Genomic DNA, 24,100 nt, shown 5'->3' with positions numbered 1-24,100 from the left:
AGCATGTACGCACGCACACATAATGGACTAAAGTTCAACTCAATTAAAATGATTTTTGCCTCCCGTGACAGTGTGGGTGGCTCTTAAAAGAGCCTTTGGGTTAAGATCCGTTGCACGTCAGTTTACTTTGAGCTGGTATACTTTGTGACGGCCTTGGTGCCCTCAGACACTGCGTGTTTGGCCAACTCTCCTGGCAACAGAAGGCGCACAGCGGTCTGAATCTCCCTTGAAGTGATGGTAGAACGCTTGTTATAGTGAGCCAGACGGGAAGATTCACCAGCAATACGCTCAAAAATATCATTAACGAAGGAGTTCATGATACCCATTGCTTTCGAAGAAATGCCAGTATCAGGATGCACTTGCTTCAAGACCTTGTATACGTAGATGGCGTAGCTCTCCTTCCTTGACTTTCTGCGCTTCTTTCCTCCCTTCGCAGCGGTCTTGGTGACAGCTTTCTTAGAGCCCTTTTTGGGCGCGGATTTCGCTGGCTCAGGCATTCTGGCAAATTCAAAAACCAAGTGATACTGGCTAATCGTTTCTCCTTCTATATAAACGGTCCGTATGCAAATGTTCAGACCCGGTTTAAGATGACGTCAGACAATTCTCATTGGAGGCCGCTAGTATGCCAGCCTTTGTTGGCTGATTATTCAAATTCTATTGGCTGAATTTCGCGGGCTTCAAAACCATTGAGCAAATTTTAGACAAAGGATTTTTTTTACGTCTCCCGCATTTTTCTCGTAATCGCACAGAGAAGCAGGAATTCCTTGAGCAAATCCGTGGCAATCGGATAGGCTACATTCTATTATAAATCTATTATATCTCCATTTAAACACATATAATTTGCCTCAAACGTTGTCTGAAGAAATAAAAGATTCTGAGCCCACCCACATTCCCATTAAAACAACATTTTTAATTACATACTTGACATTGTTTCAAAAATGAGATGACTGTTGCGTTTGAAGAATAATTTTTTTTCCAACGTGGATATAAGTATCATAGTATCTTCTGTCTCATTGGGTCTACATTGCGTATTTAGAGGTTTTTTCCTACATGTCTGTAGCTTCACAATGGTATCTATGAGGCATAATAAGATACAGGCTGTTCATCATAAACAAGTCCAGTTTATCTTATCCTCTTATTTGGAAGTGAAACCAAATATTAAAACGGAAATGCAAATGTAATGTAATGTAAAAATAAAAACAATTCCTTTTCAGCTTGGAGAATTGAACTACTGTACTTCAATGAGAGTACCGGATATGACAGAGGAGGGCAATGTCGCTAATGTGGAAAAAGAAGATGGTTTTTATATTATTTTTATATTATTGCTTTAGATCAGAAAAAAGCTTTTGATTATGTCTCAAGGGAATATTTATTTGAAGTTCTGAAAAAATATGGATTTCCGCAAAACTTTATTAAAATGATTAGGTGTCTTTATGCAAAATCCTTAGTCCAAGTGAATGTAAATGGTCAACTGACAGAATGTTTTGAAGTTCATAGAGGGGTGAAGCAAGGATGTCCACTAAGTGCTGCTCTATATGTGATTTCAATCAGCCCTTTGGTTAAAATAATTCAAAACGAGATTAGAAAGGGTAAAGGTTGGGGATGAGAGAGTTATCATTTCAGCATATGCTGATGATATTACAGTGTTTGTAAAATCACAAACAGAATTGAATATTATATATGAGCATTTTAAAATTTACAAAAAATATCCAGAGCAGTTTTAAACCATCATAAATCAGAAGCTGTCTGGATTGGTAATTTAAGTAAACAGTTCCCTAGACACATAGATGTAAAAGAACAAATTCAGGTATTAGGTATCTATATTAGTAATACTGATTGTTGTGAATCAAATTGGCAAAAAAGAAAGAAAAAGAAGCCAAAGATGAAGTTCTAAAGTGGTCTGGTAGAAACACAAGCTTTAGGTCTAGAATAGGTATATGTAATTTGTTAATCATGTCAAAAATTATGTTTTTAAGTTCAGTGTTTCCACCAACAGAAAAATATATAACTAAGATAAGTAAAGAGTGTTGTAAATTAATATGGGGAACGAATAGATAAGTATAAGTTACTCAGAGATGTTAGGTTCTGAGTAAGGACCCACACGCAGACCAGGGAAATCCAAAAAACGTTGTCTTTATTCAGTCCGAGGTTCGAAGCCAGGTAATCAGAGAGAGGACGGTGCCGAATCGAGTTTCCAAAAGAATAGTGAAAAGACAGGCAAAAAATCAAAACCAGGAGATCAGAATGGCGAAGGTACAAAGGGACAGGCAAAAGAGAAGTCAAGGCAAAGCGAAGGTCGAACCAGAAGCAAACAAAACCAAAAGGGGCAGGCAAACTCGAAGTCGGGCAAAGGGGTGTCGCAGGAATCTCAATAGACAAAGGCTTACAAATAATCGGCACAATGAATATGATCAACGTTCTGACTCAGAGCTGGTGGAAAAGACTGGCATTTATACACAGGGGAAGGTAACAATCAAGGAGGGGTTAAGTGAGTGAGGGAGGAGTAACAAACAACATCCAGGTGAAGAACATTAGGAAAACTAATTCAATGACAGGGGACTGACAAAACGCGGACTGGAATCACATAGACAACAATGATAATAGACGGCCTGGGTGAAGCAGGTAAACACGTGCAGAGAGAGAGAGGTGCAGTTAGAGCAAGAGACAGGTGCAGGCAATTGCAGAACTCAGCGTTAGAGCAGGCTAGAAAGAAAAGGGGCGGAGCTACAGCGCAGCATGGAAGGGGAGACTGGTTAATGTATTAGTATAGTGATCTAAACTATCAAAAACCCAAAACTAGTGTGTGTTAGTCCATTAGTAATATTCACATGTTAGTATATTAGTGAGGTTAGTACTTTACAATCTATAAGTTAGTAGGGATTAGTAGAAATTAGTAAAACTAGAAATAAGCAGGAAGTAAGGCGAGGCTGGAAAGAAGGGGGGAAACCACGAAAACCCGGAACCACCCGAATAGTGAAATCACACAAGTACAGGGGAGTGAAGCAGCTCAGGGAACACAGACACAGAGACAGTACTGGGGAGACAAGTGACCGGAAATACAGACTACAACAAGAGAGAATTGTTATTTAAACCCAGAAAATTAGGAGGTTTAGGAGCAATAGATGTAAGTATCAAATTACAAGAGATACATGAATTATTTTTAATACAAACAATCTACATCCCTTGTCTATGATTACACAGCACAGTTAAACTTCTGAGACATATCATTCACTAGCAATCTGACCGAAAGTACAGAGAGTGAAATGTTACATTTAACCCAGAGGTTGGGGTAAAAACTAATGCGGCGTGAGGTACACCTAACAGTCTTAATAGCTTTAAAAAACACAAGGTAAGGCAGTTCAATACAATTCCATGTTGTATGATAGAATTAGTCTTTAATTTACTTTTTTGTATATGTTTTGTGGGCAGCACGGTGGTGCAGTGGGCAGCACTGTCGCCTCACAGGAAGAAGGTCCCAAGTTCAAATCTGGCCTGGGCCTTTCTGTGTGGAGTTTGCATGTTCTCCCCATTTCTGTGTGGGTTTTCTCCCACAGTCCATGCAGGTAGGCTATTGGGAGTAATAATGCGGGTCGGCTAATAGGAGACTCTACATTGCCCTTTGGTATGAATGGAGAGTGAATGGTATGTGTGCCCTGTGATAGATTGGCAGCCTGCCCAAGGTGTATTTCTGCCTCTCACCCAATGCACGCTTGGATAGGCTCCTGCACCCCCTGCGACCCTGCTCAGGATAAGCAGGGGTGCAGGGGGAATGATGGATTACATGTTTTTTTTTGGTCTACATATGTTGGTTAAAATATATCACAAGACTGTAGATCTCTGATTCCCATCTAATGTCTGTTTGATCTAAACAGCTATAACAGTCAAAGTCACATGTCAGCACGTTGCCTAATGTTAAATTTGAGTTAAATGTACAAAGATCCAGTCTGAGTTGAACTGACAACAGGCTAACAACCCCGCACAGTTCAACCTCACAGCGAGGGTGCCTGCACTTTTGTCTGGCTAGCAATCCCAGCAAGCTAGTACGCAACATCAGAACTACACAATCTGTTGGTCACTAAATTCACGATTACATACATTTGTGCGCTTTTAACCTGAAATATGTCACTCAAACTCGATGCCTATGTACCCAAAAAGTCTGTGTTACATTTTTACCCCGCGTTAGGTTAAGCCCCTCTCTTCCTTGCTACAAGGAAACGACCATTCTGACCTTTATTGTGAGAAGAATGACTAGATTCCGAGAAGGGGTGAAGGAGGACAGTAATTCTGTGTGTTTGAGTTTTGAAGGGGAATTGTCAGAAGGAGTATACCTTGATTATGTGTGTTACAGTGTGAGGCCATACGAGAGAGCTCCTCTCAGATGTTTCTGCTGCCAAGAATATGGACATGTTGCTGCAGTATGTAGAGGAGTCAGAAGATGTGGGAGGTGTGGGAAGGACAACTGCAATGTGAAGGCGTGTAAAATTGAGAAAGAGCAAGCAAAGTGCCTGCACTGCGAGAGAAATCATGATACAGGGTCAGCACAGTGTCCAAAAAGAATTAAGGAAAGGAAAGTGAATAAGATGAGGGAAGAAGAGGGATTGTCGTACGCCGAAGCTGCTAAGAGAATGGAGAGAAACGAGGAGATGGTGGCAATGCAAAAAGAATCGGAGCAGGAAAGGAATGGAGCTGATCAGAATATCTGCATGGAAATTAAAAGATCTTTGGCATTCATTGCAATGGTCATAAATTGTGCTGCTGAAATACAGGGGAAGTCGGAAAGAATCAAGATGGTGCTGGATGCTGCCAGGAGATACTTGAACATTGTAGACATATCTGGAAATGATCTAGATGTTACACTGCGGGAAGGATTTGCATCAACTCAGGCAATTGGGTCTGGGTTATAGAATGGGAAATGTAGTGCCTTTTGCGCAAGGTACTTAACCTGAATTGCTCCAGCCAATATCTAGCTTTAAATAGAAATATGTATTGTATGTAAGATCTTCAGATTTCTCCAAATAAGAGCATCTGCTAAATGTTTAAAATGTAAAAGTAAAGGATAACCCTTGTGAAACATACCCACAAAGGCCAGTGAAGAGAGGATTACTGTCTGCAGTGCAAACTTGTGCTGTGTTTCAGTAATATTCCCACTGGCCAATGTGATTTCACTAAGTTTTTACTTTGTACCTAGCGAACTAGCTGTCCGTACTTCTTTAGTGGGGCCCAGATAGCTCAGTCAGTACTGAGTGTCAGACTTTAAATTTGTGGTTCCAGAGTTCAAGTCCCTGTTTGGGAAGGGTGTTTTACATACATCAAATGGTGTAAATAGCATGTGTTTCAAATCATGAAGCTTCATGTGTACATTTCGATGAAATGTCTCAGATTAGGAATGATTTAGGGTGGCAGTGGTCCCAGATAGACAGATGTGACAGATGACAGATACCTGTGAATGGCACCCATCAAAAAGGACATTACCTGGAGAAACATGCAGTGAAGGCTTCAGGGGTATGTTCCAACTACTTATTTTCTCACCTTGCTTCCTTGCCTAGCACCTAGCACCACCAATTGAAGGATGTAAGGAAAGGAAATGTGTCTGAGGTAATTGGAACATCTTTGCTCTTCCAGGCATCAGTTTGAAGCCACGTCAATACCAGCCATGGAAGATGGGGAGAGGTGGATCCACAGGTAGATTATTACATGTCACTTTTTCATGTCATGAAAAAATACTTCCGCAAAAGGACGCACTTTTGTTTCCTTGCTCAGTAATTCTTTGGGAGTCTCCTAGATCCTGACTCCTTGATGGAGCATTTAACAGGTTGGAATATCCTCAAAGATGTATTCCAAACACTCATTTAAAAAAATAAGGGGTTGGAATACACCCCAGGTGTGGTCATGTGATGAAGTCTTCAGGTGCAGTCACACAGGGTGAAGCGTTCAGGTGTGGGCAAACAAGGTTAAGTCTCCAGGTGTGGTCACACAAGTTGAAGGCTACAGGTGTGGTATGAACTGCACTTGGAGAACTGGTAGAACAACTCTGGTAGAAAATGGTTTGTTTTTGTTCCTTTTCAATTTGAGAGGCGTGTGTTATTCTCTGTCTGAAAGATGTTTGTTCTCCACACTGTAAAAATTGCAACGACTCTTTGTAGTTTGCCAAAGGGTTGAGCTGAACACATTCCATTGGTATAAATATAACAATAGACGTTGGTGCAACTAGTTATTAAGTGTAAGGGGACAATTATTTTTTCACATAGTGATGTTATGGGCCTTTGGTTACGTTTTTCATTAAATATATGAAATAGTATAGTACAAAAATAGTTGGTGTTTACTATATTTCACTTAGTCTAATATCAGTGAATCAGGAAGGGGGAAAAAACATAAACATTAAAAGAAAATATTAAGCATAACTGGAGCTATGGGAAGCAAGTCACAGATAAAAATGTAAAGCTGAAATATGTAGCAAGAATGTTAATGACTTGAAGAGATCAGGTAATAGCACGGAGTAGACACAAGGTCCAAAAGATCAGAGCAAGATCCACAGAGCTTTTTTCTTGAAGTTTAATGGGAGGTAGATGAAGATAGTCAATGCAGACAGGAGGTTTTGCTTTTTAAAAGTTTATTTCCAAATCTTTATACAGTTTTCAGAGTTCATTTCTTACATCGGTGATAGTCAATTATTGAGCATATTATTTAAAATATCTTAACCCGTTTAAAACAGTAAATTAGAAGAATTTAATCACTAGAAAACAGTAACAATTATTACCAATCAGCAGAAATGATAATTTCTCATTGTCTGCATTTTGTTGAGAGTAACATGAGGGTTTGTGTGCAGTGAATGAAGGTGCTGATTCCTTGTACCCTTTGGTTTGAATCTGAATCAGCTGATTGTGTTAAATATTAACATTTTGCATGATTTGTGTTTTCAGTCTGCATGGGGACCTTCAATTTTATGGAAAACATCAGTATCTTGTATTTGAAGGGTTACTACAAATGTCATTCCAGTTCACTTCTAAATAAAAATGCCAAACGACCTCAAGTTTATATCCATTTCAACGAAGGATCACTTTCTGAGTGGGAACATTGTTTATTAGCCTCACTGACTATTTGAGCTGCTGTCTAGGTCAGATGGATCAGTCAGTCAAAACAAAAACTTTTTAAAAAGTCACGTATACTGTTTGATAATATATGTATCAAAAAATTGTACAGATATTTCAGTCTCAAAACTGGAGTCAAGGTTCATTGGGGTTCAATCCATCATGCCCATTTCAATTCAGTCAATTAAGGACACTAAACTAAAATGGATCGAATGGATGCCCATGATGATTTTCTGTGAGGCATGTCACAAATTGGCCCATTAGGACCATTAAAAAAAATACTCTGGGCCTCATGAGTGAGTAGTTGAGGAAGCCTGGAATAAAGAGAAATGCCCCATCTCCTCAGCTGTGGAGGGGAGACATATAGCCCTGTTAGTCTCATATTGAGACATATTACCTCAGGACGCCTGGCCCCTCCCCCTCTTCGCACTTGCGCTTCCCAGTCACGTCTCCTGTCTGTCTTGGCTCCACGACGGTGGAATGACCTTCCCGTGGAAGTCCGAACAGCTGAGACCCTGACCACCTTCAAACGACAGCTGAAGACTCACCTGTTCAGGCTACACCTCTCCCCATCCCTCCCTACCTCCCTGTAGTCTCTAATTGACTATGTAATCTGAGGGTTGTAGCTAGGTAAGCTGTTTATCTTAGTTGACTTAGTTGAGTAGGCACTAGTGCAATAACTATTGCTTGTTTTATTTGCATAGACTGCTTTGTTGCTGTTTTTTGTTGTGTTAATCAGATTAACCTACAGGGTCCAAGTTAAACTGCACTTGGAACTGTACTTCCGTCTAGGGTTTTCAACATGTTTGATCCTGGTTTTGGTTATACACTTTGTTGTACGTCGCTCTGGATAAGAGCGTCTGCCAAATGCCTGTAATGTAATGTAACATATAAACATTCACAGTAAGTCACGATCAAAGAAAGGTTTAGTGAAGAACAAAAGAGCTGAAGTTCACATCCATCAGCTGGAGTGGGGTTTAGGTCCGGCTCACAGCGCACAGCAGGTGGGGGGAAGGGCTGAGGGTGAACCCCACGGTCGGTGTCAGGTCCAGCTCATCCTCGGACACCCCTGGCGGTGGTGTGAAGCGGAACCTCTGCAGGAGGAAGGTGAAGAAGAGGAAGAGCTCCATCCTGGCCAGACTCTCTCCCAGACAGGCCCGTCGCCCTGCGAGGAAGAGATAAGCACAGCACATAAATACAGCCACAGGAGAGAGAGAGATAATCACAGCACCTAAATACAGCTACAGGAGAGAGAGAGATAATCACAGCACCTAAATACAGCTACAGGATAGAGAGATAATCACAGCACCTAAATATAGCTTCAGGAGCCAGAGAAATAATCATAGCACCTAAATACAGCTACAGGAGAGAGAGAGAGATAATCACAGCACCTAAATACAGCCACAGGAGAGAGATAATCACAGCACCTAAATACAGCTACAGGAGAGAGATACAGCACATAAATGCAGCAGACTTTTTAAAAAGGGGGACCTGACTGTAAAAGTTTGGGAACCACTGAGATACAAAGCATTGCTACTGAAAGCCTTTAATACAACAAGAGAGTAATAATAAAGACATTTTAAATAGTACTGAAATCATCCCAGTGTCTTTATGCAATTGCAGGTGACGGATAATCCCAGTGGTTTTACACAAGTGAAATGGAGATCTCGGTACCTTTTTCTAATCACAGAGGCGATATAGTTAATCCGAGAATCTACTGTATATTGTACTCAAAAGAGGTAATACCAGAACCTTAAAAAACTATTTTTCACAGGGCATAGATACAGGGGAGAGAATATCTCAAGGGTAGAAAGACAATTGATTTGAATAATCCCAGTGTCTTCATGCAACTGCAGATGACTGATAATCCCAGTGGTTTTATTTACCTAAAAGGGGGAAGAGAATCTCAGTACCAGAACTGACAGAGATAATGACAATGTAATCTATATTACATTGTCTACAGGTACAGGCGAACAGGAGTCCCTGAACCTTTTTTATACAAGTAATAATCAGTGCCTTTATGAAACTGCAATACAGAAATAACAGTCCCTTTCTGCAACAACAGGGCGGAGAGACGGTAACAGTCCCCAGTGCTTTTTCCCACCAGAAGGAGAGCGTACAGGCCGCAAGCTTTCATTCAGGTTCTGTGTACCTCTGCTGATCCCTGGAAAAACCGGAAAGTCTACAGACTACTCTTAATACAAACTCCTCTGACTGAAAACAGCAACCTGTGGATCAGGAAGCTTACGTGTCATATCTGCTGCATTCTTGCATTGGTTCAGAGAGCTTTGCTTTGCCATGTGCTGCACTGTGCTGTACCTGCAGAGAAGGGCATGAAGGCGTCTCTCTTGATGAAGCAGCCCTTCTCATCCAGGAAGTGGCCGGGGTTGAAGCTGTGGGGGGTCTCCCACTCCTCCTCATCCTGCAGCACCGACGTCAGGAGTGGGATCACTGTAGTTCCCTGTAACACGCGCACACACACCATAATCACACACACACAGCTACACTACATTTCCAAAAGTATGTGGACACTACTTCTGGACACCATAATCATACATATACACACACACAGCTACACTACATTTCCAAAAGTATGTGCACACTGCAAAGCACACCGCCATTGGACTCTGGAGCAGTGGAGACGCGTTCTCTGGAGTGATGAATCTCGCTTCACTATCTGGGTCTGGCAGAATGCATAGTGCCAACTGTACTGGCCCGAATAATGCCAACTGTAAAGTTTGGTGGAGGAGAAATATTGGTTTGGGGCTGTTTTTCATGGTATGGGTTAGGCTACCTTGATTCCAGTGAAGATTACATTTTCAGCTTTATTTGGATAGAACAGTGTAGAGAGACAGGAAGAATTAGGAGGAGAGAGAGGGAGAGACATGCGACAAAAGTCAGCGGTCGGATTCGAACCACCAACGTCGCGGCTTGCATTGAGCATGAGGATAGCGCTCAACAGACTGCGCCACTAGAGGCCCCAGGAAAGATAAATCTTAATGCTTCAGCATACATTGGCATTCTAGATAATTGTGCACTTCCAATTTTGTTGCAACAGTTTCTGACAGACCCTTTCCTGTTTCAGTATGACAATACCCCTGTGCTCAGAGAGGGGTCCATACAGAAATGGTTTGTTGAATTTGGTGTGAAAGAACTTGACTGGCCTGCACAGTGCCCTGACCTCTAGCCCATCAAACACCTTTTTGATGCACTGGAATGCCTACAGTGAGCCAGGCCTTATGCCCAACATAAGTGCCCAACCTCACTACTACTGTTGTGGCTGAATGGAAGCAAATCCCCACAGCCATGCTCCAAAATATATAACAGCAAAGGAGGGTCCAACTCCATATCAATACCTATGGTTTTGGAATGTGATGTTCAACAAATACATATGGGTGTAATGTTCAAGTGTCCACATACACTACATTTCCCAAAGTATCTGTACATATTCCTGCTATTCCAGCTAGTAGAGGCAGAGACCCTCAGGGTGTTCAAGCCTACGTTGGACACTGATGAATGCTGTCTAGCCCAGGGATCTCCAGTCTTATCGGAAAGGGTCGATGTGGGTGCAGGTTTTTGCTTTAGCCCTGAACTACCACATCTGATTCAAGGAATTAATATAATAAATATGTTAAGAAATTAATATATGGTCTATAATTAACATAATCAACATAAATGTACATAATGGAACCTTGCAACCTTTCTTTAAACCAGAAGGAAGAGGAAGAGAAGAAAGGAAAGTAGAGAACTGAGGTGCAAGAAAAAAGAGAGGAGAGAGGGACAGATAGAAGAATTAGGATCAGGAGAGGTGGTAGAACCTTCTTGATGACGTATCCCTGGAAGGTGACGTCACAGCTGGTGGTGTGGGGAAGGCTCATGGGTACAATGTTAGCCAGTCTCTGGATCTCGTGGATCACAGCGTCTGTGTAGGGCAGGTTCCTCCGGTCCTCCACCCGGGGTTCCCGGTCCCCAATGACCCGGCTCAACTCCTCCTGAACCTGGTCTGCACCCCGAGAGAGAGAGAGAGAGAGAGAGAAAGGTATACATTTTTTCAACAACAATCCAGGCACAACACTGATACTGTAATGACTCTGTGTGTGTGTGTATGTGTATGTCCTCACCCTGTATGTGGGGGTACTTGGCCATCAGCAGCAGACCCCATCTCAGGGTGGTTCCAGTGGTATCTGTCCCTGCTCCGAACAAGTTGCTGACAGTATAGTGCAGGTTGTTGTTATGGAAGTAGGAACCCAGCTGGTCTGACTCCTGATAGGGAACAGGTGCAGAACATGAACAATTAAATAAATAATGCATTAGTTGCAAGCAATTTATGAAATATGTTAAATATTTGTTTGTCACTTCTCAGAATGCCTAGCAGGCTTTTGCAAACACAGAAAAACTTGAACTGGCCAACATTACTCGGAAAAACTATTCAATAAATATATTGAAAAAAGGCTACCCTCAAATTTAAATTCAGACACTGTCATAACATTTCGTTTCAGATTTTAAACAGTCATTTCTGCACTTACACATCAGGCATTTGGCAGACATTCTTATCCAGAGCGACTTACACAACTTAGTCCTTACATACATCCTCAGAGTTACAAGCCCAGTTCTCTTACCACTATATGCTACACAGTCATTTTAATTCCCGCCATGAAATGCAGCCTAATATCCGAGATTGTTTTACCTGCTTGGCTCCTCGATTGCAGAACTCCCTTCTCATCACTTTATCAGAGATGCCGAAACTATGGCTATTTTTAAAACCATATTTCACGTAGAACGATCACCCAATGGACGTAAACAAATGCAGTGTATCGCCTCTTCTGGTTTCACATAGCTTCAATTGTGAAAATGGTGCCATCAACACCAATGTGCTCCTTCTTTAAAGTACTGCAGAGCTCGTCGTGGATATATTCCTGACACACCCGCGTGCGCGCGCACACACACACACACAAACGCTTATATAAAGAATATACTTTAAGTTACCGCTGCAACAGTAGATTTTGACTTTTCTCAATCACAAATTCTGAATGCGATAACTGTGGAAATCGCTCTGGATGAGAGTCTCTGCTGAGTGAATCTACTGTAATGCAATTAAGGCTTGTGGTTAAGAACGACGCAGAGTATGGTTCAGTTGAGTCCCGTTCCGGTTCTCCCTCTCCATACCTCCTGCTGCCGAACCAGGAAGGAGTCCACAAATCCCCTGAGGTCCTGGGAGTTGAGTGTGTTCTTCAGTCCCTTCACCAACCCCGTAATCTCATCAATGTTCTTTTCGAAGTTCTTCAAAATCTGGGTCCGATTTACCAGCCACCAGCCACAGCACCAGCGCAGCCAGGGGAACATGTTGTACAACTGCAGTAACCAGCCCAAAATTCAAAACAACTCAGGAACAGAAACACAAAACACTTTAACCATTTTTAAAGAACTCTCACCCACCCTCTGTTTCCCTAATTTGAGAAATCGCCAATTGCATCCCTGGAGTCACCTCTCTGTCACCTGCCGTCCATATGAGGGCAGACCTGGGTCGTATACCAGTTAAAAGAACAAACAATGTGCAACACAAAATTCCAGCTTTTAAAACAGACTTCCAGTTGCAACAGAGAATTCCAGAATTATTCAGCATTCATCCTGAAATCATGTTTAACTCCTGGATAATAACAGAACTAAACACAGATGAGCTGCCAGTAAAAGGTTCTTAAAGGTTCTGAACCCTGGCTAGAGCTTATAATGTATTGCCAGCGCAGCCTAACAATGACTAGCTGAAGCCTCTCTTAACTATGACACTAGGTTGACCCGACATTACTTTACTTCTTGCTCAGGAAGAATTACGGAGCTTAAAATTTCTAACTTCATACAGAATTGTGCTAAACAGTACTTGCTCAACAGTACCAGTTACCCGTATTTCAGCTGAACCAAGAAGTCGAATATTTTCATTTGCCTCGTCGACCATTTTTTGAAAGGTGGGGTCAGCGTAGTCAAAGCGGCAGCCATACATGATGGCGCAGATTATGTTGGAGACGGAGTAATTGACTGGCTGACTGGTGTTGAATGGCTTGCCTAAAGACCAAAAAAGAATAAATAAAACCATTTTTTTCTACCCCCCTTTTTTATGGGATAAAAAAACATTCCTCCAAATTAACTCCACAACCTCTCCAACAAACTTAAAAATAATTGCACACAGGTAAGCTCTTGGACAGTGGATTCTAAACTCTGTGTCACTGTTTTCATGCTGCTTCTTGTCAGTTAAGACTGAAAACATGCATTTTAAGTTGCACTATATATTTCCCTTAATTTTAAACACTGCAGACTTTGCTTGTAACCATTTGCTTTGACTCAGAACACTTTATTTTCCACAAATGGTTTAGTTTTATAGACCAGGTGTTCACTCTTTTAACAATTATTCATACAAGTCATTCACATGGTCATTCACCCCAATCCTATGCATCGCTAGACTATACACTACCTTAAAATTTTCGAACTTGATAAATACTGTAGCACTGACCACAAAAAATAGCTAGATGTGACGTGTTGCAACTAAGACATTCGCTGGATAAAAACGATTTTTATCCGCATATCTAACCTCAGCTACTGGTTTTGTTAATCAACGGTTATAACCTGTTGCTGTGGTTACTCTAAGATGGCCAGCCGCCTAGCAGCATGATTTCCTTCTAACTAATGTTCTAGAGAGAGCTTCTCGCTGGGTGAACGCGGGATAAGCACAGACTGTAGGAGGTTAACAGAATATTAAAAAATAAATGTCTCTCACCCTTAAAATTCTCAAACACCTCGATGAGGTATCGCGATTCCTCGATGATCTTCTCCTCACTCACCCTCTTGCCCATTCCGAAGTCGCGCAGGTTGGTGAGGGAGAAGCGTCTCATCTCTTTCCAGGAGTTTCCGTTGGAGAACAGCACACCTGGGAGAGGGCAGAACGCCACAAGGGGAATAAACGGAAAGATCTGAATTTAATACATATTTTTTGTATCTTGTGCCAAACAAAAAAATGACAACTGCAGTTTTGGAATCTGTCCATCTGTAATCATTTGTGCAAACAAATGCAATTGTAGAAGACAGGTCAGCACCTAGAACACTGTTTCTTCCAGCTTTTAGTGATGCTGTGAAAATCGCACTGAAGTGGTCGGGTTGTAGACCGTTTCCCCAACTACTAATTTTAACAGCTGATCCTCCACTGGAATGCCTTTCCTTGACTGTCCAATAGCCCACTGCTGTAGTGCTGATTCTGCAACAGCAGGCTGCTAGTGGGCATTTCAGGGCTATTCAAGTGTGTCTGAAAGCACCCGACCAGAGACAGACTATTGGCCCTCTGATCAGTGTGGGGGAAAAGGTATGCTTGGACACTCAAAGACTGTGGTGATGTCCAGTTGGATAAATGTTCTGGGTCACTATATTTGCTGAAGTGCACGTAGATTGTCAAACCGACAAACAGACAGGACTGGACTGGATTACATACCGTGCCCTTGCAGAGTCTCTCTAAATATGGGTGAAATTTCCCGGTCTCCAAACTCTTCAGCGTAGTTGACCAGCGCCTGTTTGACCGTTTTGTAGCCTGCCAGGACGACCACCTTCTTGGGGCCCAAGTATATGGTGAACACAGATCCATATTTCTTGGACAGCTGTAGAGACAGAAAATAAATTAACAGGATTTGAGCAGCACTTCCTCTGTGACAGTACCTAAGCCACAGTCAATTGTTGCTGTCAATAATAGTATTGTTTGTCCAATTATTCATAAACGACAAACATGAATATTCACAACATGACTGAAAATTACAGTAATAACTATTATTGATTCTCATGAACTACAAAAACATTTCAATACTGACTTTTATTTTAAACATTTTGAAGGAACATCAATAATCAGGACTGTGCTTCAAAAAGTATTAAATGATCTCTTGCTAAATTCTAAGGTGAATGCTCTATACTTGTCCTTTTAGGAAGTGCTGCCGTTGATACCATTATCCATTCTACTATAATTATTAGACTCAACAGCTGATCATAGCTCTGAACTAGTTCTCTTCTTACCTATTTAACAGAAAATTCCTATTTAACAGCATTGTGTGTGTATTCGTGAACTATTTTCTTCCCCTTTCAGAGGTGTAACATCCTCTGCAGCAACTTCTACTCGTGCTCCTCAAAGACTTCCAGTTCCAGTTTTGTTCATGCTTCATTTAGGTGAAATTATCTGCAAACTTAATGTACCTTTTCACTTTGATGCCAGTGACACCCAGCTACATCTCCCCATTGTATCGAGCACAATGATCTGAATTGGCTATTTGACAGAATTTATATTGCATGTCAAAAACTGGAGATCTTAATTTCTCCAGCTTAATTCTGGCCTGGGTTCACGGCACACTCTGTTCCTGTTCAGTCATATCATAACAAAGTCTACTTCAGGAAACTGTGGGATTATCTTTTACCCAAGTCTCTATGTTAATCAACACACAAACATGTTTGTCCAGTCTTGCTTTCTCCAAGAAAAATACCTAAAATAATGTCAAATTTATGCTTTGGACACACTGCAGTTCACTGTTTTGGCCTTCGTTTTGAACTCCTTAAAAAAAAACAAAACCAAAAAAAACACTTTAGGTATATTGTGAAGCACTAAATGCCTGTAATGTAATGGATTATAGTATCTCCCAAATGCCTAAACACAAATATATGCATTACATTACATTACATTACAGGCATTTGGCAGACGCTCTTATCCAGAGCGACGTACAACAAAGTGTATAACCATAACCAGGAACAAGTATGACGAAACCCCTAGAGAGAAGTGCAGGGAACAACCGCATAGTTCAACTTGGACCCTGAAGGTTAAACTGATTAACACTAACAACGAGAACGGCAACAACGCAGTCTATGGAAAAAATACAAGTAGTCGTTAAGACAGTTAATGCACCTAAGTCACCTACGAAACAGCTGCCTAGTTACAACCCTAAGCTTACAGTCATTTATAGGGGGGTAGGGAGGGATGAGGAGAGGTGCAGCCTGAAGAGGTGAGTCTTCAGTCGTCGTTTGAAATGGGTCAGTGTCTCAGCTGTTCTGACCTCCACAGGGAGGTCATTCCACCATCGTGGGGCCAGAACAGACAGGAGACGTGTTCTGGAAGTGCAGGTGCGAAGAGGGGGAGGTGCTAGGCGTCCTGAGGTAATAATATATGTAACTGTAAAGAATTGTTTTTATTTGTTTTTATTTTTTGTTGTTTGCTTTTTACATTAGAAAGAGCATGCAGTATCATGGTGAGACAAAACTAGATCTAAATCTCAGACAATGGAGAAAGAGAAGGGAAAACAAGTATGTGAATAAGGAGAAAAAAAAACTGGCAGGACAAACTGTCCCCAGTTATCACAGGTCAGTGCATCCATTCAAAATTAAGCTGTTTCTAAATCAGGTTTAAACGCATTTTAATGGCAGTAGATTAAATGTCATCGACATGCCACAGCTTTTTGTCAGTAAGCAATTTAATCCCTCTGACACTTTTCTGAAAACAAGGCTCACAATAACAGTTTGCTTCCAGACCCGGACCGAGTAGTTATTTCTTTACCCTTCTTAGACACCTGGGGCTTGGGGATTACTGAGCTAGTTTGTACTGAGCGGTGCAACTGCACTGAGTAAAACCCGGAACCCTCCCAAATCTGGAACGTGGACTGAAGTAAAGAGCTGTTTAAAATTTCTGCAGATTTCAGACAATTTTGAAAGTTTTGTTTTAGTATATGTGTTTTCTTATTACATCTTTTTATTGACGTTATTTTTTATTTTTTCATTATTATTATTATCTTTTTTTCTCAGCATTCTTAGAGGTAGTAACTGTAATAGTGTAATATTCATAATAATAATCATTATATCACTCTTTTTTTTCTGTCCTTACCTCACAGAGAGACAGGTGGAGCTGTTTGAGGTCCAGGAGAAGCAGGTTCCCAAGGAGGGGCAGGGGTCTGGGTCCCGGTGGGTCTTTTCCCTGCCCAGGGGTGGAAGACAGCAGGTAGAGCAGAAACAGCACCAGCACCACCCCTAGAAGGGTCAAAAGTGGGGGCATCTGGGGTAAAAGCCCCTCCAACATAGCTCCTTCTGAACTGATCAGCCCCAAGCACAAAATAGATGGACAGGGAGGGAGAGAGCGAATGTGAGAGGGAGAGGGAGAAAGAGACAAAACAGACAAAATTGCAGTGGTAGCAGAGGTAGTATTTTTTCTAATTTGTCAGAAAACGAGGGAGAAAGAAAGAGTGAAAGGGGGATTTTAATAGCAGCAATAGCAGAGCTTTGAGTTTTCTCCTATTTTTGAGAGATGGGTGGAGGGAGAGAAATAGAATCGACAGCGTCAACACTCCAGAACAATAACGCCTCTCAACAACAAGGATCCTCCTTGTCCTTCGGGGAAATTCAGAGTCTCAGCCAAGGGAAAAAAACACAACTCCCTTGTTTTACAGGCCAGTGGGCAGGGCCAAAGCTGACAAGCTGTCTCCCGAACTGCAACCGAACAGATCATAATTAGTGGTGATCCGTTTACCTTAAAAACTGGTGGTGGGTTGGGCTAAGGCAGTGGAATGTCCCCTAGCTAATCCACAAATCTACAAAACAAGTTTTCACGCCAACATAAACAGTAAACTTCAGGCTTAAATGCTGTCAGTTCCATTGCAAACATTATCTTGCAAAACACTGTCATGCATCACGCGCTCGCAACTTCCTATTCCAAATAGTGCATTTGGCATTGAGCAGACGCAATGAAATACATTTTGTTAGATCATTTCAGCGGATAATTTCCCAAGCAAGAAGTGTAATTAGGCAACGGGTATTAGGTCATATTTCACAGCGTGGCAGCATTACTTGATTGAGTAATTCCTAAATTTACATTGTTTAAATAGTAAATTCCCTAAGGTGTTCAATTTCAACAGTGAAAATCTGCCATATGAATTACATTTATTTAGCAGACGCTTTTATCCAAAGCGACGTACAAAAGTGTATATCGTGGTCATTGTAACAACTACAAAACACAGGTTCAATAAGGTACAATACTCATTTCGTACAGCTATTTATAGTCAAGAACACAGTTCAGTTCACGCACTGAACATTATTCTGACCTAACTTATTCCAAGTCAAACTTGGGGGAAGAACAAGCTACAATATTAGGACAAAAATACAAATTACAAAAAGTTTGCTAATCCAAATAAGTATACCTTTTTTGCATATGCTGCATCTCGTATATTCTGCTGCCACTTTTAAATTTGGTGGGGTAGTAATTGGCTCAACACTTCCACTCGATTTCAACTTCGTTTGAAATAAATCGTGTTTTAGTCAGTTAAAGTACTACGCTACCCACAATCCTACAACGAGTTCCACCAATCAGAGACGTTGCCGTTACCACAGAGATAAGAATCACTCTGAAGTCACAGATTACGGCTGGAGTACAGTCAGTACAAGCTGGAAACACGCGAAGAAGTAGTCGACGTCAACTTCTACGTGGTTGTCCAGGCAGGCTACAAGACGGTCAAACAGGCGCTGGTCAAATACGCTAAAGAGTTTGGAGACCGGGAAATTTCACCCATATTTATAGACACTCTGCAAGAGCACGGTATGTAATCCAGTCCAATCCTGTCCATCTGTTGGTTTGGCCATCTACATGTACTCCAAAACCCGTAACAACTTAGAACACTTATCCATTTGGATGTAGCCAGTCTTTGAGTCTTTGAGTCCCCACAGTGATCAAATGGCCAATAGTCTGTCTCTGGTGGGATGCTTTCAGACCCAGCTGAATAGTCCTGAAATGAAAGAGGGGGCTCCAAAGGTATGGAGGAATATTTCAGACAAAATTAAATAAATAAAATAAATACATCATGAAATGTCCACATAATTAATTGCAGCACGAAATGTATTTATTATTGTGACTGCAGTTGGTCCAGGATTGACAGAAACAGAAGGGAAGCTGATGGTGACAGGGCTGGATCCTCCATCTACTCTGGGTTCCCTCTCCCCACTCCAAAAGTCACTGTGCAGAGAGGTGTGGATGGTCATAAATCCCCCTCCTGTGTCCTGGGAGCCATCGGAGGCGGCTCCCATTTTGCCTGCGCACCCATCAGAGATTCCCATCAAGAAAGCAGGGGAGTCCACAGAAGGTTGGGGCCATGTCCTTTGTCTGACTGGAGTGAGAGGCCAGAGTTGACTTTGCCTCCTTGGGTGTGCAGTTCTGTGGGGGGCTGCCATGAGATCCCATGGAACTGTCCCTGGTGGGGGTGGGGGGGCTGCATCTTCCTGTGAGGGGGGGGAGACTGGGCCTTGCTGGGTTTCCCACTCCCCAATTCACAACATACAACCAAACCAATAGGCACTGCCATTACAAGGTCAATACAGATTAATAAAAAAATAAGCTCGACAATAACGAGGAAATGCTGCTTTCAATAGAGAATATGGGCGGCTCTTAAAAGAGCCTTTGGGTAGATGCAAAACGCATTTCTGAAATACAGGTTTACCCACCAAAGCCGTACAGAGTGCGACCCTGACGCTTTAGGGCATAAACCACATCCATAGCGGTGACGGTCTTTCTCTTGGCGTGCTCGGTGTAGGTGACTGCATCGCGAATAACATTCTCCAGAAACACCTTTAGCACTCCTCGGGTCTCTTCGTAGATGAGACCAGAAATACGCTTGACTCCTCCACGGCGAGCCAAACGACGAATAGCTGGCTTAGTGATACCTTGGATATTATCACGAAGAACTTTGCGATGACGCTTGGCGCCTCCTTTCCCAAGACCTTTCCCACCTTTTCCTCGACCACTCATTTTTCTTTACACAAGCCGATAAAACTTCTCTACGACAAATAATGACCTCCAGTTGCGTAACAGCGCGTATCTATGTGCGCAAAGACGACCTGATTGAAGCCACGTATCAAGGAGGCGGTGGCTCTAGCTAAAGCCCGCCTCCCACACTCCAAAACTTCCGAGTATTAGAGCATAAAGACTTACTGCACACCGAACTAGTAGTTTGAATAAAAAAGACCTGGAGGCCATATCGTCTGATTCTAAGATTATTAAAACTGGAATGCATACAAATTAATATCACAAAGCTAGGACAGAACACTAGCATCTCAGTAGCCATTCTAGTAGTCTGGGTGGGCCAAGATTAGGTTATTCTACATTTCGAGTGGTTAAGTGAATATTGGTATGAGGCAGGCCGTCCCGCCAAGGCGTAACTGTAACAGTGTTGTGAATTTAATATTAAACAGTATTTTAAGCGATTAAGCTCCCAAAATGTGTAAATCTGTACAAATGAAATGTTCCAAAATAAATGAAGAATTTTTATAGAAACCAGTAATTAAAAAAAAACAATCCCCAACTGATCCCCCCCCCCCCCCCCCCCAAATGCTTTATTTTCACATGCATAACAAAGACAACTATTGGAGGAAATTAAATGTTACAAAATTCACATTATCACTAAAGTAAATTACAAATTCAAAGGTGTCCATTGGGCCTTTTTTCACTACCACTTCAAAGAATGACTGAAATGCATCTAATATTCCTACTGATTTACTGACTGCCACAAATGCGTGTATTTCAGACCACTGAAATACTAAACTGGGTGGAAGTCAAAAATGTCCATAACAAGAATATTGTAGGTGGTTGCTAAAATAACTATAGATATTCCTTTCGCTCATAAGGGAAATTGTATCCATCAAGTTTATTCCTAGCATATTTCAATCGGGTTGAACTGTCATTTCATTTCTGACGAGGGACTGGAGAGTTGCTTTTAATTCAGTCAGTTGGGTACATAAAGTGAATCCACGCAACAAAAAATACAATTTTCGAGACACCTACACGCTCACCGATAGGAGAGAATAACCAGTCATTCCATGAACTACACTGGAGCGTGAGATATTCTCTCCTAAACACAAATCACGCAGACACACGCAATAAGCGTTTTGCGATTTGCTCAGACACATTTTAAGTGGCTCTTAAGATACTTTGTGGTTTGGATTGCGTGCTGGCAAACGGTTTTAAGCGCGCTCTCTCCGGATGCGGCGGTCCAGTTGGATATCCTTGGGCATGATGGTCACTCTTTTCCCGTGAATTACGCAGATTGGTGTCCTCGAATAGACCGACCAGATAAACCTCGCTTGCCTCCTGCAGAGCCATTACCAGTTACCAAGGCAGTTGTAATTAGTTTAAAAACAGTATCACAATTACAGTTTTGTAATATGGTTTTCCGGGCACACGTGAATGAAATACCGACACTGGAATATACTACAAGACAAACTATCATGAAGTCGAATTGGTTGAAATGGTAGTTTTGCGTATTTGATACAGATTTAGTGGCTCTTAAAAGAGCCTTTGGGAGAATGGTCCTCGTGAAAGCAACAGAAATTACTTTGCCTTCACTGCTTTTTCGGTTTTCTTGGGGAGCAGAACAGCTTGGATGTTGGGCAGTACTCCGCCCTGGGCGATAGTAACGCCTCCAAGCAGTTTGTTCAGCTCTTCGTCATTACGCACTGCCAGCTGCAAATGTCTGGGAATGATGCGAGTTTTCTTGTTGTCGCGGGCCGCATTACCAGCCAGCTCCAAAATCTCAGCAGTTAGATACTCCAGCACGGCAGCCAAGTATACTGGAGCGCCAGCACCAACACGCTCAGCATAGTTTCCTTTACGTAGCAATCGGTGAACGCGACCTACTGGAAACTGCAGTCCCGCCCTCGACGAACGAGTCTTTGCTTTCGCTCTCGCCTTACCGCCAGTCTTACCCCGTCCACTCATTTTCACTCTAGTTGTATGAGGAAGAAAAAAAGAATAACACAGAATAGAGGAGTGTCCCTCTTATAGCAACACTCTATTCACCCATTGGCTGCAGTGTTAGTGGGATTTTGTCCAATAAAATAGGAGGACAATTTTCAAATGGCACTCACAGCATAGAACTGTCTCAGCGGTTCTAAAAATCGCTCAATTGAAACTACAGGCATTATGAAGTTACCGCTAATCCAAGAAGCAATCACACATATCAACATATGAAACGAACATAAAAACCTCGCATTATTTCTATATGTACATCATGGTACTTTTTATGAGCAGTATGTATTTTTACTCCTTTATTCAGAAAGCATCCGTTGAACAGCAGCATTACTTGAAATGATAGTCCGGTTAATAACTATTGTATACCACATAACACGATTTCACTGCCAAGATGTATATGATGGGCCAGAAAATGTTCCGATCTATACTGGATGTGGATTTCACACGTGAATACCAGTTTATTTCCACATTAAAACCCTTAGGCTACATTAGGTTAAATGATCTAATTACGAAAAACAATTAGTAAAAGCCAACGATCACTGGGAAACGGCAGTTGCTTCTATTATGAGATGCAGCGTATTTAAACGGGGTCTTAGCTAAATTTATGCATGTAATATGTACAGTGGTATGTATATATATATACACACACACACATTAGAATATATATTATACAAAGGTTCGGGTGACTCTCGTCGTATTGCACATAGTGCTGAATCCAAGAGAAAACCGCAGCACAACCTCTGCAGGTCCGAACAACCCGGAAGGACGGCTTTTCAAAGCTCCGTTGGATTCACTTGAGGTTCGGTTACATTGTTACATTGACCTGCATTATGGCGACTGTCAAATGACGGCCGCACTTTCGTAACATTTTGGACGAACGCATGTACGCACGCACACATCACTAATGGACTGAAGTTCAATTCAATTAAAATGATTTTTGCCTCCCGTGACAGTGTGGGTGGCTCTTAAAAGAGCCTTTGGGTTAAGATTCGTTGCACGTCAGTTTACTTTGAGCTAGTATACTTTGTGACGGCCTTGGTGCCCTCAGACACTGCGTGTTTGGCCAACTCTCCTGGCAACAGAAGGCGCACAGCGGTCTGAATCTCCCTTGAAGTGATGGTAGAACGCTTGTTATAGTGAGCCAGACGGGAAGATTCACCAGCAATGCGCTCAAAAATATCATTAACGAAGGAGTTCATGATACCCATTGCTTTCGAAGAAATGCCAGTATCAGGATGCACTTGCTTCAGGACCTTGTATACGTAGATGGCGTAGCTCTCCTTCCTTGACTTTCTGCGCTTCTTTCCTCCCTTCGCAGCGGTCTTGGTGACAGCTTTCTTAGAGCCCTTTTTGGGCGCGGATTTCGCTGGCTCAGGCATTCTCGCAAATTCAAAAACCAAGTGATACTGGCTCATCCGTTCTCCTTCTATATAAACGGTCCGTATGCAAATGTTCACACCCGGTTTAAGATGACGTCAGACAATTCTCATTGGAGGCCGCTAGTATGCCAGCGTTTGTTGGCTGATTATTCAAATTCTATTGGCTGAATTTCGCGGGCTTCAAAACCATTGAGCAAATTTTAGACAAAGGATTTTTTTTACGTCTCCCGCATTTTTCTCGTAATCGCACAGAGAAGCAGGAATTCCTTGAGCAAATCCGTGGCAATCGGATAGGCTACATTCTATTATAAATCTATTATATCTCCATTTAAACACATATCATTTGCCTCAAACGTTGTCTGAAGAAATAAAAGATTCTGAGCCCACCCACATTCCCATTAAAACAACATTTTTAATTACATACTTGACATTGTTTCAAAAATGAGATGACTGTTGCATTTGAAGAATAATTTTTTTTCCAACGTGGATATAAGTATCATAGTATCTTCTGTCTCATTGGGTCTACATTGGGTATTTAGAGGTTTTTTCCTACATGTCTGTAGCTTCACAATGGTATCTATGAGGCATAACAAGATACAGGCTGTTCATCATAAACAAGTCCAATTTATCTTATACTCTTATTTGGAAGTGAAACCAAATATTGGAACGGAAATGTATTTGCCAAAATTAAAAATAAAAACAATTCCTTTTCAGCTTGGGGAATTGAACTACTGTACTTCAATGAGAGTACCGGATATGACATCACAAACAGAATTGGATATTATATATGAGCTTTTTAAAATTTACGAAAAAATATCCGGAGCAGTTTTAAACCATCATAAATC

The 24,100-nt window shown here is 41.7% G+C and overlaps 6 protein-coding genes across 8 annotated transcripts in view; 1 reads left to right on the top strand and 5 right to left on the bottom strand.

Annotated features, from left to right (window-relative positions):
* Window positions 1-24,100, top strand: part of LOC118219617 (cytochrome P450 2K1-like) — a 607,214-nt gene that overhangs the window by 37,493 nt on the left and 545,621 nt on the right. The window lies entirely within an intron of this gene.
* On the bottom strand, window positions 77-556 carry LOC118219658 (histone H2B-like). The gene has a single exon (XM_035402997.1). It carries the CDS (start codon window positions 495-497, stop codon window positions 123-125), a length of 375 nt encoding a protein of 124 aa, XP_035258888.1. The 5' UTR covers window positions 498-556; the 3' UTR covers window positions 77-122.
* Window positions 6,599-24,100, bottom strand: part of LOC118219604 (cytochrome P450 2K1-like) — a 38,305-nt gene continuing 20,803 nt past the window's right edge. Inside the window, exons 2-10 of one of the 2 annotated variants that reach the window (XM_035402909.1) lie at window positions 16,975-17,117; window positions 14,560-14,722; window positions 13,855-14,004; window positions 12,985-13,145; window positions 12,255-12,440; window positions 11,210-11,351; window positions 10,907-11,091; window positions 9,408-9,549; window positions 6,599-8,253 (exon numbers count right to left, since the gene is read on the bottom strand). In XM_035402909.1, coding sequence (XP_035258800.1) covers window positions 8,066-8,253; window positions 9,408-9,549; window positions 10,907-11,091; window positions 11,210-11,351; window positions 12,255-12,440; window positions 12,985-13,145; window positions 13,855-14,004; window positions 14,560-14,722; window positions 16,975-17,117 — 1,460 coding nt within the window. In that variant the 3' untranslated portion in view covers window positions 6,599-8,065. Of the gene's footprint in view, window positions 8,254-9,407; window positions 9,550-10,906; window positions 11,092-11,209; window positions 11,352-12,254; window positions 12,441-12,984; window positions 13,146-13,854; window positions 14,005-14,559; window positions 14,723-16,974; window positions 18,039-24,100 lie in introns of those variants that run through there. The other variant, XM_035402911.1, reaches the window with a different exon arrangement.
* LOC118219663 (histone H4) lies at window positions 18,959-20,432 on the bottom strand. Its single transcript, XM_035403005.1, has one exon. The coding sequence runs from the start codon at window positions 19,876-19,878 to the stop codon at window positions 19,567-19,569; it is 312 nt and encodes a 103-aa protein (XP_035258896.1). The 5' UTR covers window positions 19,879-20,432; the 3' UTR covers window positions 18,959-19,566.
* On the bottom strand, window positions 20,500-21,848 carry LOC118219657 (histone H2A). The gene has a single exon (XM_035402996.1). It carries the CDS (start codon window positions 21,841-21,843, stop codon window positions 21,457-21,459), a length of 387 nt encoding a protein of 128 aa, XP_035258887.1. The 5' UTR covers window positions 21,844-21,848; the 3' UTR covers window positions 20,500-21,456.
* Window positions 22,835-23,396, bottom strand: LOC118219653 (histone H2B-like). The gene has a single exon (XM_035402990.1). The coding sequence runs from the start codon at window positions 23,289-23,291 to the stop codon at window positions 22,881-22,883; it is 411 nt and encodes a 136-aa protein (XP_035258881.1). The 5' UTR covers window positions 23,292-23,396; the 3' UTR covers window positions 22,835-22,880.

Source organism: Anguilla anguilla, chromosome 2 (genome assembly GCF_013347855.1).
Source record: "Anguilla anguilla isolate fAngAng1 chromosome 2, fAngAng1.pri, whole genome shotgun sequence".
Lineage (NCBI taxonomy): Eukaryota > Metazoa > Chordata > Actinopteri > Anguilliformes > Anguillidae > Anguilla > Anguilla anguilla.
Note: the sequence above shows the minus strand (reverse complement) of the source record. Positions and strands in the feature narration are given on the sequence as shown.